The following is a 15441-nucleotide window of genomic DNA, read 5'->3' as shown; positions in this document are numbered from 1 at the left end:
GAACACAGAGACGGACGCGGCTGGCCTGTCTGTGCCTGTGCCTGTGCCTGCCTGCTCGCTTGTGAAGCTAGCAGAGAAACGAGCACGCACGCACGCAGGAGCACAGTACGGGAGAAGCCTCTGCCAACACGAAACGTGTGCCATTGTTTCCCCTGCGTCCATGCACAGTGCAAAAGCCGGCCGCGCGCGCTTGCATTCAAGTCCGCGAAAAGGCTCTCGATCCTGGCCGCCTCTCCTCCCCTGCATGCATGCATGCGCCCTGCAGACCATACCTTGTTTTGCTTCCCCTCCTGCTGCTGCCCTGCCTAGCTCGGCTCCTCTCTCTGACCGTGCATATGTTCTTGATTTCAGTAGCACTTTGCATGATCATTGCATCAAATGAGAGCATAACACGACTGTTCAGAGTTCAGAACTCGATAGCAGTTCATTGGGATTATCTCAATCGATGTGGCATGCTTATTGCATCAAAATTAAAACGAACATACGTAGTACTGTGCTAACTGTTTGGATATCGGACGAGCAAAACACAATACACGACAGTGAGTACATTAGCTAGCTAGGCACAAACTGAAGGAAAGTAACAGAAATGAAGCTAGCTAGCTATAGCTACCAACGCTACGGAGAAAATAAACTTTAGACGACACGATTCGATCGATCGCAACCGGCATCAACAGTGCCAAATTTCAGACGGCTTAATTACGTACTCCACTGCACAACGTCCTCGGTCGCCTGCATATATAAGAAACGTAATAAAAAAAAGGACCACAGATTAACTCGAGAAATGCTAGTTAATAAATTAATTCGATTATTTGAACTATGATATTTCATGAACGCAGCTATGAGATTTATTGTGTATATACCAGCACTGCGTAGTAGGTCGCACCCTGCTGCAGCGGCTCAACGGTGACGCCGGAGTTGTCGACGAGCACCGTCTCGCCGCTGTTGCGCACCAGCACGGCCGCCTCGCCGAACATCTTCACGTTGAGGTGCATCATCGCCGGGAAGCTATAGCTCGTGGTCTTCGTGCCCATCGTCAGGGCGTCACGGCTCACCACCACCACCGTCGCCGAGGGTAGCGGCGGCGGCGCCCCTCCCTGCAGCAACCCAGCATCCAACAGCCCTGCACCTCGTAATAGTTTACAAACCAAATTTAGTTGACCGTCCGTTCCAAAATATAAGAATTTCAATGATTCGAAATGTTAACATAATATAAACATCGTGCGGTGATTTAGGCCCTGTTTCTTTCGGCTTAAGATTATTATAATCTAGATTATTAAGTTAGATTATTATAAGCTAGATTATTATAATATGCAGTAGAATAAACTATGAGTTGTTTCTTTTTTCTATATTATTATAGCCTAGATTATTAGGTTTGTAAGTCTAAAGAGGCAGCGGGGTGGCATGGTGGGTAATTTTTCACCCAATAAGCTAGAAAAAACTCATCTAAGTAATCTTATTAGATTATAATAAGTTGGGCTCCAGATTATAATAAGATATTTCAATAAGTTGTTTGTTTCTTTCAGCTTACTCCTAATAATCTAGATTATAATAGTCCCAAGCTGAAATAAACAGGGTCTTATATGATTTCCCTGTTTCTACAACCGATTAGGTGCTTTGGAAAAATTAAGCAATTCAAAATTCAAAATTTGATCGCTGGAATGATCAAATAAGTTATTTTTTGACCAAATCTTAGTATGCTCCATTCATCTCAATATAATTGCATTTCTACAACTATAGATTAGTGTGAAGAATAAATAACTTAATATCCCTCATTAATTAAGAAAATGGTACGAAGTGTGAGAGATGTGGCGTTAAATGGAAAGAAATTTAAGTATGAGATGATCGATATGATAACCAGTAGTCCACAATATACTTGTAATGGATAAATTTGAATTTCAGAAATCAATTTATTATGAAATAGATGTGCTCTTTTATAAATAATCCAGAAATGATTATATTATTGATACGTGGAAAACGAATTCAAACAAACAATCAAACTTGCAATAATCTCTACACGCAGAAAGTCATGTCTGCTAAACCTATTCAAACCTCTGCAAATATCTATGCATGCGGAAATCCAAGCCAGGCCAGGGGAGTCAAGATCAGAGGCATCGACGTTGAAAGCATCTTTTTGAGAAGAAGGTTTGCCATGCACACGTCCAATCTCGGAAGAAACGCCCTGAAAGATAGAGCTGCTACTAGTACTACTGATCGAGCTAGCATAGCAGCTTTCAATTTCCAAGTCTTTCAAACTTTCAAGTCAAGTGCTTTGGCTTGGAGATCGAGCAGCAAGAGAGGAGGATTTTTTCGATTGAGCAGCTAGCGTCGCCCTCAATCTTTTCAACAACGTACGCATGCAAATTGATCAAAGGCCCTCGATCCTTTTACCCAACCCAACCCGGCCTCCCTCCCTCTTGAAAAGAAGCACTGCGACGTGACCATACAAGGGGCGCCATTTATGATCTCGATCCACGTCCCAGACCTAGCTACTGCACTGTTGGTCGATGCTCTTTTCGGTTCTCATGATGATTATTTTCTCGCGTCTTGTTAAATGGTCACGACTCTTTTCTCTGGCTACTTCTTGGTTACTTTTATCTGTACTCTCTTTCCCTCTCACCACAAATACTCCGGTAAGATTTTTAAATTATAGTAAGAAATATACTAGGAGGGTGATTGAATTGCATAAAAAAGTCAAATAATATATTTGTAAATAAAAAATAATTTATGAATACTTTATATATATATATATATGTATTCTTACTGATATAAAAGACAAGTCTGAAAAATAAACTCTCGTGAAAAATCCTCAAAATCAACACTAAATTTAAGATTGAAAATTCAAATTTTGGTTTAAAAACATAAGTAAAAGAGAAAAGATGAGATGAAAATACTTGATACCGCTTGTTAAATGAGGGATTTATAGATATATCGTTGGAATTAGGATTGGATGAAATTAAATAAGAGCTGGCTGGGCGGAGAAAATAGTACTCAAGAGGTTCCTATATTTGTTGACAAGTTTCATATGCTAGATGCCCTTATGTTTATGTATAGCTTCGAATATTTGTAGGCATAGTGATATCATGAGGAATAATTTTATGTTACTTCAGAGGTGTTAAGAGGCTACAATATCACTCCAATATACTCTAAATGTGTGTTATATATAATCAACGAGAGTTGTTTAGGGGTAAGATCACTTACTGATCCATATGTTTCAAAATATAAGTATTTCTGCAATTTAAATCTGGTACCAAATGTAATCTTTTATGACACTATTGGCATTTTTACTTATTGCATCAATCACTTTTCATTTAAAATTCTTTCCATTTTAAGCACACAAATCCTCCCACCCCATATCCGTTACTCGTTTATTAAGAGCATCATAATATTTTTTCTGAACATTTCTCTATGCTAAATAATTTAGAAATATCTATATTTTAGGACGGAGATAGCCCATCCCTTTTCTATACTAGTACTATAAAAGAGATTAATGATGTTGGTGGGAACTAACTCCCCACAAATTCTAACATATGGGACCACTTGACATTCTATCTTAAAAAAACTTGCCAACGAAAACCTATAATTAGTTGTAAAATTCAAAATAGATTCTCTTTACAGTGTCCTAATGTGATATTTTTTTTAGTTTTTAGATATATGAGTGGGAAGGACCAAAATCCTTTATAGGAGTATTTGTGGATGGAGGGAGTATATGCATGATAGATGTGATGTTTTCCCATCAAAAAATTGAACCACCAAGTACTCTGTCTTATGAAACCATGCATCATTTGTCCTTCTTGGGGGGGGGGGGGGGGGGGGGTGAGAACAGCTCACAGTTTTTAGCACTTAAGCAGGACCAGTCTCAATGTATGTTTTATGGGGTGTCATGCGCATTAAATAGAGTGTCATATCAGTAAAACTGCTGACTTGGCAGTGTCATTAAATGAGAGGGTTTTATGAGATAATAGAGGGGTTTCATCCCCATAAAACTTATCTCGTTTGATTATCTAGTTTACAGTCTTGATAACTATGTTATGAAGACTGAACTTATTATGCTAGTCTCAACAGCCTACGCAAGCATGGAAACAAGCTGCCAAGTTTCCCCCTACCCCTCTGTCATGGAAATGTCCCTCTTTGCATCAACAGCTAGCATATGCATATAGCATGACAAGATCGGTGCATGCACAGGAGATTTTACATAGCCTAACCTTGTCTCATTGCCTGCACCATCCATGCGTACATGTAGCTGTTGGCATCCGATGTGATTGGGAGATCGAGATTGGAGCCAACCGTGTAGTACACACATATATACGCTGCTGGCTGTATGCATGCGATGCAGTGTGCAAACCCAATCCGATGCAACTATTCAAGCTAACACACAAAAGGACACGCCGTTGCCCTGTCTCTAGCCATTACTCGTATCATCAGAGACGGCAAGAGTACTCTACTTTTTCCTCCATTGATGCCAAAGCTTGCTAGAGCCAAGGTTGCAGCTGGTAGATCGAGACAGGCCATGGCCGGCCATGCATGCACGCACAACATTTCATGCACGAGCTGATCGAGCTTGGTGACCCCCATGAGGAGACACTTCTATGCACATGCTTACAAGCATGAACAATGCAGCATCATATCCATCCATGCATATGATAACCAACAAAACAGGGAGCAGACAAAGCTATGGCTAGCATGAATGCAAGAGTAGTACTACTTGCAACAAGATCCTGAATGTGCTATGGGGTAGCTAGCTCCAAATGAACTTGTTTTTTTTGCAGGCATACGTTGCATGCATGAACATGGTGATGACATACCTTGCAACTGATCGGCGAGTGCAGAGTTGCTGGCGACGACGTTGCTGCTTGGCGTCGCAGCAGCAGTGGTGGTGAATGGAGCATCTGCAGCGGCAACAGCAGCATGCACAGGAGAGGCAAGGTGATGGTGGTGGTGGTGGTGATGATGGCGTGGCGCCGGATCGGTTGCAGACGCAGTGACACCGACGCCGTAGGGCAGTAACCCCAGCCTCGCCTTCTCGTCGTCCCTAATCACGGTGCTCACCGCGTCGGTTTTGCTGCTCAGCTCGGTGCAGCTCATGTCCATGTAATGGCCGAACCCCTGCTTGGAGCAGCTCATGTCGTCCATGATTTCTTGCCCTAGTGCTTCGTTGCATAGGCCTGCAAGGAGCACGCCCGGGGAGATTGATGGTTGGTGGTGGGTGACCGCCGGATTGTGCCCGTGGGAGCCGAGGACGCCGCCGAGCTCCGTCGCCGGCATGTACTGGCCTGGCGGCCACTGCAGGAGGAGTGACGTCGACTCCGGTGAGGTGAGCTGATGATCACGTGCCAGAGGTGTATGCGTCAGCGTAGGTTGGCTATGGTAGTAGAGCTGGCATGCGGGCAGCGTCGGCGTCGGGGCCACCGAGAAAAGGTCTATGGATGTGGCCGCCGGCAGCATCCCGGCCTGGGCCGCCGCTGCGGCTGACGTCAGCGCGGCAGATGGTTTCACCGACTTGCTGGATCCTGAGGAGCGGTCGGAGGAGGAGGAGGACGAGGAGGTGGGCGCGACGATGCCCGGGGCGGCGAGGAGATGCCGCGGCGGCGTCACGGGGGCAAGCGCCGCAGCAGCAGGGCTGTTCGTCGTCGAGGTCGTCGGCGCCGGCGGCGCAACGCACGCGCGCGCCAGGGCGGCACGGCCGTGCTGCGGCAGCGGCAGCTGGCCGGCGGCGCGTAGCTTGTTCTTGGTGCGGGACTTGCGGTTCTGGAACCAGTAAAAGACGTTGGCGTCGCCAACCTGGCCGTACTCCTGCAGCTGCAGGCGGATGCGGCGGATCTCGTCGCGCGGCGGGTTCACCATGCCGGAGTTGAAGATCCCCTCCAGGATCCTGATCTGCTCCGGCCGCGGGTTCCACCGCGGCTTCGGCTCCGGATTCCTCGTCCCCTCCTCGCAGCCTGCGCGCACACACCAAACAAATTAAACAAACACCCATCAAATAACCAAGAACTCCTCAAGAAACCCTAATTAACCAGCTAGCTCATGCAGCTAAACCTAGCCTAGAACTGAACAGTGACATGCATGCGTATACCTGAGGAGATCAAAGAAGGCTTGCCGCTGGTTGCAACGGGGGGTGAAGGTGACAGGAAGAGGGAAGGGGACGAGCTGCCACCGCCGCCGCCGCTGCCGTTGCCGTTCATGTCAGGCTGCTGCTGCAGCTGGCGGATGTTGCAGGCAAGATTGGACCTGAACATGCTCGGCCAGTGCCTGTTCGGTGAGGCCATGCTCGCTGCTGCCTCCACAATCCTCTGCTTGCAACCAACCAAACGAACGAACGATCGATTCAGATGGATGATGGCGAGATGATGAGAGTGGGTAGGGGTGTGTGTCTTCTACAGCTGCGGCTGGGCTGATCTCTGAAGTCTGTAGAGGAACAGTGTGGATGAAGAAAAGAACCCTATGGATCTAGCTATGGCGCTCTCTACTCTTCTTCTTCCTGTTCCTGTCTCTCTCTGCAGCAGCAGCTGCTGCTGCTGCTAAGCTTATAATGGCCTCACCTACCCCAGTACATTTGTGCAGAGTTACACAGCACAGTTAATGCCATCACTCTCCTCCCCTCTCCTTCCTTTTGTTTTGCTCCCTTGGACTACTTGCGCTGTTGTGCATGCAACAGCTGGGAGAACAGCTATTTGGTAACTAATTTATGAGAATATGAGAAAACTCTTAAACCTAGCTTCTGGATTCTTAATTTATTTTTTAAATTCTCATAAGCTGTGGATCGTTTGGGACAACTTCTGGTAGAAACAGTTTTTGAAAAAAAAAACAGTTATAAGAAGCTCCCTAAACAGAGTCTATAGTGATGATCGGTGATGGCTGATGAGATATCGCAGATTAAAAGGGTGGTGAATCTTGTTGCATATGGTACATGTGGTCGACTGTGGAGAGTGAAGGCTAATTAGAAAAGGATCCAGTGTAAAAATTTTTTTGATCATGTATGGACACAAGCATTTCCTGCCTACACTGTTGGCAGCTTGGTGGCTATCAGGTAGGGAAGTACACTAGGTGTGATTGATTCGTCCAGTTCGTCAAGCAAGGAAGACAATGCAAGTGACTTTCTGCCTGGCCTTCTATTAGTACCAGTACTTTTGCGTCGGAGAATATCAGGAGGCCCTAGTGATTAACCAACTGTCCCACTGTTTTTTTTATTTAGCATCATTGGCTTCTATACGTATGTTTAACTATTTGACTTATTCTAAAATTTATTAACTATTTTGTTATGATTTGATTTAATTTGTTACTAACAAAACTTTAAGCATGACTCATAATTTCATAGATTTGTCCAGCTCATTTTGTTTGTGTCACGGTTTGTGCCCCTCCATCGATCAAGTATTGTCTCTATTTCAGATTATAAGTGTTTAACTTTCGTCAAAATCAAAAAGTGTGATCAAATTTGTAGACATAATATACCTGTCTTAGTTGGGTTAAAATGTTACTACATTTTTTTTATAAACTTGGAGTAGTTCGATTTTGACTAAAGTCAAAATGACTTCTAATCTGAAACGGATGGAGTATCACTTTTTCGTACTGTTCATATATACAGTCCTCGGTACGCTGTGACTGGTTGATTACTATATATTAATACTCCATAGTCCTCAAATATAGACATATTTATACTAGTTTTTAGCTAGAGATAGACGAAAGTAAGATAGGATGTTTGTAATTGGTTAAGACAAGAGAATTGGTGTAGATATAGTTATGTTTGGGACAATTAAATGTCAGGAGTACCGAGAGTATTGTTGAAAAATGAGCCAAAAAAAAAACCTTTTTGAGATGGCTATAAATAGCACATGTATGAGTAGTCTGTTACGTCAAATGGCTCTTATTGGATAAGCTATTGTTGACAATCCGTAAAAAAATGAATGGAGTAAAATAATTAATTATGGTTAAAACTTTTATGTTTCATCTTTATTTGCCACATAATATTTTATCTTTAGAGCAATTATACTTTATCTGCCACATATTACTTGATAAGCTATTTGATATGCATTGCAGTTTGACAATATGTGAGATAAATGTTTTGAAAAGGTGGGGATAGATACATGCAATGGTGTTTGCTAAAGTGAACATCCCTACAATTTCTTTAGTTTTAGTTTTGTATTGGCATTACAAGACGAGCTAAAAATGATTATCTAGACATATGTGGTATACATGTTTTATCCTCGGTTAAATAGCTAATGCTAAAAACAAGATACGATAAAGATGGCCCTAAAATCAACTATATGATTATATATAACTTAAAATTTAAATTTTGGTTAATTACGAGGCTGTTGAGTTTGCTCTGAGCCAGCAAACAGACGAGAGGGACTTTCCCTTATAAATTCCATCCAACTCTTGGAGATATGTGTAAACTCGATCGATATATGACGATGAATTTACCGTACTTGTGATGCATTGAAATGACTACTGGTACGTACGTCCCGATCGAGTCTAGTGCGAACAATTCGAGATCATGAGCACGCAGCGTCAGTATCGATCCATGATCCCATCCGATCGATCCTACCATTTCTCTCCTCTAATTCCTCATCCGCCGCAGACGGAGACCGATCGAGATAGATAGGGTTCTAGCAACCCCGGCCAGCTAGCTTCCTCTCGCACGTACGCCGCAAGTCATCAACGCACGCACGCACGCTCGCTCGCAGCTGTACGCCGGATGGTTTCTTGTTGGTACTATATTAAATGGCAACGCGAGAGAGAGAGAGAGAGAAGAGAGAGAGAGAGAGAGATCATATGAATCCATGGATCGATGCAGAAGAACTAACGGCCGGCCGGGAGAAGTGCCGGGCATGCAGGCCGGGCTCCATATGCATCCCGCGGATTCATATCCCCTTTCACTACCATAACGACAGTACGTGCCATTGCTACCACTAACATAATATGCATGAGAATGCATGGAACCCACATGTCAGTGATCGCTCGATCGATCGACTGCATGCAGCGGGGAGGGAGGGAGGGAGGAGGTAGTAAATGACGCCGGGAGGGTTGGCTACGAGCCGAGGGAAACCCGGAGCTGATCAGGGCGCCGGATCGCGCGCGCGCGCGTACGTGTCGTTTGCTCGAGAGGAGGAGGGAAGCAAGCCGGCCGCGCGCGGAGGGGGAGAGAGATGACGCACGCACGACTGCACGAGCACGGCGACGACGACGACCGCCTTCGATCTTCTGGCTGGGGTCGTAGCGAGAGATCGAGGCAGCTAGCGAGATTCGGGGGCACCGGTGCGCACGCACGCACGCACGTACGTGTGCGTGGCGTGTCTTGCAGCTAGCTGGCATTGACTCGAGGTGGATGCGACACGCGCGGGTGGGGTGTGCGTGCGCACGTGCACGTGCACGTTTGGCTCGGTAGCTAGCCTAACCATCGTGATGCATGGCTACTTCTGTCACTCTCTCTCTCATCTCTCTTTACTTTTTATTTGCACGGCAGTTCATCCATGCTTTAATTGTGCACCACCGATCGAGTTGGAGTTGGGCTGGATGGCCTTGGCTGCCCGGCCAACGACTGTCAAGCGGTGTTGCTCAACCGTCGCCGTCGACCAGAAACAGGAAACACAGGGCTAGTGGGTTACTGTCATTTTGTTTCAAAAATTATAAGTAATTTAAATTTTATACTAAAATATAAGTATTATTTATAGTACTCCTATTTTTATATCAATCTATATTTATTTATTTTTTCTTCTCATTTCATTAATAGATATCACTGTCTCCATCCCAAAATATAATTATTTTTAAAATTATTTAGTAGATATTACCATCGAGGAGAAAAACCTACGGTAACTTTTAATAATGAGGAATGAGGGTAGTAGAGGTGGAGGATAAAATAAGAATAATATTGAATAATAAATGATCGTTAGAATACTCAATACTATAAATAAGACTACAAATGTTTATATTTTATCACATGGTTTAAATAGTAAAAATGATTATATTTTAGAATAATGAAGTATATATTTTTTCAATCTTAATCTAAATACTTGAAGTATGAGAACGGAGTTAGGTTTATTGCGGCAGCATGCATGCAATGCAACGAAGCGTGCCAGTTTCCAGAGCGACACTGACAGGCATTGCCTCCTTTGGGCGAGACACGAATGGGGAGGGCATTCTTCTCCTGCCTTTTGGGGGACCAGGACGTAAGGCCATGGGGATTTGGGGCGGGGCACGTCGGGACGAAGGAACGACCAACCCAGCCCATTCAAGCCATGCATGATGCATCGATATATCGCGCGTCGGGAATCTCCCTCCCTCCCTGCTGCGACGACCGACCCTCTCTCTGCCTGTTGCCGTGCCAGACGTGACACATTTTCATTTTTTGTGTCAATTCGTGCGCCGAGGGAGGCAAAACAGAGCGCTACCTCTTGCATCGAGTTATTAATGTCGACTGAATCTGTGAACCGTAGAATACGTCTTCATATGTTGATGAAGGGAAGCGAGGAACGAGTACAATAAATGTAGAGCTGGCTCGATCTCAAAATTATCATATTGAATTTATATATGGGTGTAGGAGAAACGAGAGTAGAGAACCAAAAAGTCCTACAAATTTATAATTTATAGCCAGATGCAGTATATAAAGTGGACTATATATTAATACTTTATATATATATATATTATGTGTGAGCTAATTATATTCACAGTAAATAACATGCCAATTCTTTTTAGAGCCAGCAGTTTATTATATTACTCCAGCTAAATTAATTAAATACGAAAATACGAGTAGAGAGTATCAACCGCTAACCACCACATGGCCGGTGTGGCCTGAGTAAATATCCGGACAAACATGGACATATATATATATACGTTTCGGAAACCGCTTAGCATTTTATACTAGTGGTATATATATACACATACAGCATGTGGCGTGACATGATATGTACTATATCCATTATCTTATCAAACCATCTTTGCTGCATGGATGGAAAAACAGAGAACGCGCGAGCCCACATGCAAGCACACGGAACTCGATCCTCTCTCTCCCTGATGCATTGGAAAAAAATTCGGTGGAGGAGGGCTCCAATCCCGTGCAGCTGCAGCCCCTTGCAGATGTATGACGTGTGGTGATCTAACGGTCCACTCGGCACCACGTTATTTTCGTTATTTTTCACGGGAGGCCATCGGCTCAGCTTTCAGCTCGGCTCGGCTTCAGATCGATCTAGCCTACGGTTGTTCTGTTCCTTTTCGTCGCCGGAGCCGTCACTGTCCACTTCTCTCACATCACTGGAGGCACTGCCTACTCCTCCTTGCCTCCTCCTCCCACATGTCAGAGACATCGCGTTTGTTTTCTACGGGAGGTAGTGTCGTGAAGTAGCACAGCAAAGAGGAGTCGAGGGCCGAGCTCGCTGGCGCATCAGCTTCTGCGGTGCCTTCGCGTCCATGCCCGCCTGTCCGCGGCTGCCCGGCGACTAGCAGCTAGCGCAACACGTTCGTTTTTACCGGAGGCGGAGGCGGAGGCGCGGAGTGGCGGAGGGCATGCGAGCGATGGAGCTCGCGAGAGGAAAAGCAAGCGCAAGGGAGGGTGCGATGGGATGCGAAGGCGGAGGTGAACGCGGGAGCGAAGCGGCGCGAGGAAAGCGACGCGAGGGGAGCGGGAGGCGGCATGGGTGAGGAGGAATGATCGTGAACTGAACAGAACAACTGCAGGCTGCATCGATCTAGAAGCCGAGCCGAGCCGAGCCGAGCTAGAAGTTGAGCCGATAGCCTCCCGTGCAAAATAATGCGGTGCCGAGAAGATAGATGCTGCCGTTGGATCTCCACGCGTCATACATCTGGAAAGGGTCGTAGCTGCACAGGTTTGGAGCCCTCCTCCACCGAATTTTTTTCCGATGCATTTCGATCTCATCTTATCACTTCGCAAATTTGTTACTAGCGCTCCACTCTTTTACCCGGATTACTTTTAGATCTTTTTATTAAATTTTTGCAGTCACACATTTCTAAATAGAATTTTAACTTTAGAATAACTAATTGCATCATTTATATTATTAAATAATATTTTATCTTTTATCTTTTATCCTTAGGACATGTTCAACCATTGTGGGCTCTACTTAAGCCACGTCAGTAACAAAAGTCTATTTTAAAATGATACGTTGAGTCAGGCGTGGTTTCTTCATTAATGCAATAAAATATTTTTTATTAAGCTAGTTTCCTTTTTATACATTCCCATGTAAAAAGTTTCTTTTAATAAATGCTAAGAGTCGACTCTAACCGTTGCCATGCATGACAATAGTTTTTCTCTCTACTTCCCTCTCTTTCCTTCACATCGCCAAATTTACTTACGTGGTGACTAAGAGAGCCAGTTAGGGTGCGTTTGGTTGATGGTCAAGGTGGGATAAGATATGACCATCAATATTTTTAGGGATATGGTGATTCAGTTTTATATTTGGTTAGATGGAAGGTATGATCCAATTTTTTGTTTGGTTGGATGGACGAGGATGGATGGGACATGCACGACGACGGCCGGGTTAATTTATCTTGGAAACAATACGGGCGTCTTTGAATGGGCTGGGGTGGAACTATCCTTCTTTTGACAGTGAGTGGCTTGGAATCATGCATGTAGAACATAATCATATCTTGAGAAAAATATTTATTCGAGATTTAGGATAAATTTATTTCTAAAATATGCTGGGCCAACCCAACCCACTTCATATCTCTCATGATATTTCATACTAACTCATTTTTAAAAATACTATAATATTATCTCTTATTCTAGACATACACTTGAATCACCCAATGTTAAAAGTACCGAAATATAAGTAACATATCCTATCTCGTCTCCAAACCAAACATATACTGCAAAAATCGCCCGAAATGACCCCAAATGAGCCGTTTTTGCTGTGATTTCGAGCATCCCTCCGCCCGCAACGTAACGTTGCACAGGGGACAAAAAAAAAAACGCCCCAAAATGCACCGAAACGAGGCGTGCTTGGCGTGATATTTTCCGCACCCGCGTCGATCGACGTGCGCGCGACTAACGCCAGGAGCCCAACCCCGCGTCCGCACACGACACGATCACGACCCATTCGCGCACAAAAACTCGGGGGAGAAACCGAAGACAGATCGATCGAGCCGCAGCAGCAGCAAGCCACCCCGCGTCCGCGTGCGAAAAACGCTCTCCGCCCTTGCTCCCATCCCATCCGCGCTCCTCCTCCTCCCCTTCGGCTCCGCCCCTCGCTGCGTGCGCGCGCCGGTGTCCCGCCCGCCGGCGGCGAGAAGGAAGAGGGGGGAACGAGTGAGAGAGAGAGAGAGGCCGGGCCTGCCGGGCGATGGCGTACAGGGCGGACGACGACTATGACTACCTCTTCAAGGTGGTGCTCATCGGGGACTCCGGCGTGGGGAAGTCGAACCTCCTGTCGCGGTTCACGCGCAACGAGTTCAGCCTCGAGTCCAAGTCCACCATCGGCGTCGAGTTCGCCACCCGCAGCATCCACGTCGACGACAAGGTCGTCAAGGCTCAGATCTGGGACACCGCCGGACAAGAGAGGTAGCTTCCCCTCCAGATCCGCCGTTGCCCAGGGAGCCCCCATTGATCTTCTTCTGCTTGTTAGATTAAGAACATTCGTTAGCGATTAGTAGATTTCTCTCGTGTGGATCTCTGATTTGGTGACAATTAATTGCCACGCCCATCCATATGATTCACTTCATCAGATCCGTGTAGGTTCAGAAATGGCATCTAGACCATATGATTCAGTGATAATTTCGCTTTTTTTTTTCTCAATTCATACTTCCTTGGTTGCACCCCAAAATGTGCGAGGCTATGACAATGACATTTTTAGCTGTAAGCTATATGGTTGGCAAAGATCGTGTAGGACCAGGCATTGGCAATTTGGCATACAGTATGTTAAGCAGTGACATCTTGATTGTCAATTTGTCATGGAGTTTGGAATTGTGCAGATTGAGGACACTTTTTTTTAAAAAAGAAAGGACTGAGGGTGTAGATATGTAGCAAATTATCACCCCCTGTGCTTGATGGAATGTTGTTTTCATGTGCTTTTGCTATTTATTAACTAGTCCATGCACAGCAAATGATCATTATTTCGTGTTGCTTCTGTAGATACCGGGCTATCACAAGTGCATACTATCGTGGAGCAGTAGGGGCACTCGTTGTCTATGATGTCACACGACATGTCACCTTTGAAAATGTGGAGAGGTGGATGAGGGAGCTCAAGGATCACACGGATGCCAACATCGTGATCATGCTTGTGGGGAACAAGGCGGATTTGCGCCACCTTAGAGCTGTCTCGACCGAGGATGCTAAAGCATTTGCTGAGAAAGAGAACACTTTCTTCATGGAGACGTCTGCCCTGGAGTCAATGAATGTAGAGAATGCTTTCACTGAAGTGCTCACCCAGATATACCATGTTGTGAGCAAGAAAGCTCTTGACATTGGCGATGATCCTGCTGCACCTCCAAAGGGGCAGACTATCAACGTTGGTGGCAAAGATGATGTCTCAGCCGTGAAAAAAACTGCTTGTTGTTCATCGTAGATCAAAGGACTTGACAGACATGGAGATACTGAGATGGTTCGTTGATACTATGCGGTAGGACACAGGATGTTATTGCAATCATAGACCTTATCTGTATTCATGTGTTGCGAAGTGTCTCCTTCGTTTTGCCATTTGATATATTAATTCATTCAGGACATAATCTTGCCGGTATAGTTTAGGGATATGAAATTGTGACTTGTGAGGCCATCAGATTTTCACAGGCCATTTGTTTGCTTCTATTATGGTTTGACCGTGATTTATTTGTATGTTGCTGTCTATTTTTTTTCACTAGCACAGTTCATTGATTATATATATATTTTCCTCTACTGATAGCTAGACTGCCATTCATGAAGTTTTGCTGCTGTCGTTTACCCATCTCTCGTGCTTTGCATTGTGTTGTATTCGTAATACTTGCCATTGATCAGTCAAAACTCTATAGGATGCTGTCTGGTTTGAGGAATCAAACCATCTAGGATGGATTACGAGGTGGTGGACGAAACTTTATTCCTTTAGTTTTTAACGTTTGACGCTCTCAACATTTTAACCATTTACGCTATTCAAATGAACTAGTTAAATACCCGTGCTTTGCTACAGATTTTATGATGTGTTATCAAATTTTCTTATATGAAATAGTCACCTTAATTTAAATTTATATGTATATATCAATCTACGGTGAGGATAGGTGGTGGTGACAGATTCTTGCCACCACCATTACTTATTTTAATAGAAATATAGATAAATACATAACATTTGATACTATTGACTTTTAGACTAGTTGTCCCTTTTAAATAAAAAAATGACTATTCTCTATTTCTTTATGATTATAAGTACTTCAAACCTAACTTATATTTTTTTCATATTTATATAAAATTTTCAAACAATACAAATGGCCAAACATGCCAAACATATGCTTAAAAAGTCATCTCATACACATTAA

General features: G+C 44.4%; 2 protein-coding genes across 2 annotated transcripts; one reads left to right on the top strand and one right to left on the bottom strand.

Moving 5' to 3' along the window:
* Nucleotides 1–696: 696 nt before the first annotated feature.
* LOC102707124 (WUSCHEL-related homeobox 12-like) lies at nucleotides 697–6263 on the bottom strand. Its single transcript, XM_040524397.1, has 4 exons — nucleotides 6071–6263; nucleotides 4803–5936; nucleotides 861–1120; nucleotides 697–729 (listed from the first exon to the last, which is right to left on the bottom strand). The coding sequence occupies exons 1-4, from the start codon at nucleotides 6261–6263 to the stop codon at nucleotides 697–699; spliced, it is 1620 nt and encodes a 539-aa protein (XP_040380331.1).
* Nucleotides 6264–13050: 6787 nt separating this feature from the next.
* On the top strand, nucleotides 13051–14836 carry LOC102722859 (ras-related protein RABA1f). Its single transcript, XM_006654730.3, has 2 exons — nucleotides 13051–13501; nucleotides 14072–14836. The coding sequence occupies exons 1-2, from the start codon at nucleotides 13284–13286 to the stop codon at nucleotides 14502–14504; spliced, it is 651 nt and encodes a 216-aa protein (XP_006654793.1). The 5' UTR covers nucleotides 13051–13283; the 3' UTR covers nucleotides 14505–14836.
* The last annotated feature ends 605 nt before the right edge of the window (nucleotides 14837–15441 follow it).

The sequence above is a fragment of the Oryza brachyantha genome, chromosome 5 (assembly GCF_000231095.2).
Source record: "Oryza brachyantha chromosome 5, ObraRS2, whole genome shotgun sequence".
In the NCBI taxonomy this organism is placed as follows: Eukaryota; Viridiplantae; Streptophyta; class Magnoliopsida; order Poales; family Poaceae; genus Oryza; species Oryza brachyantha.
This window is presented reverse-complemented; position numbering and strand designations above follow the sequence as displayed.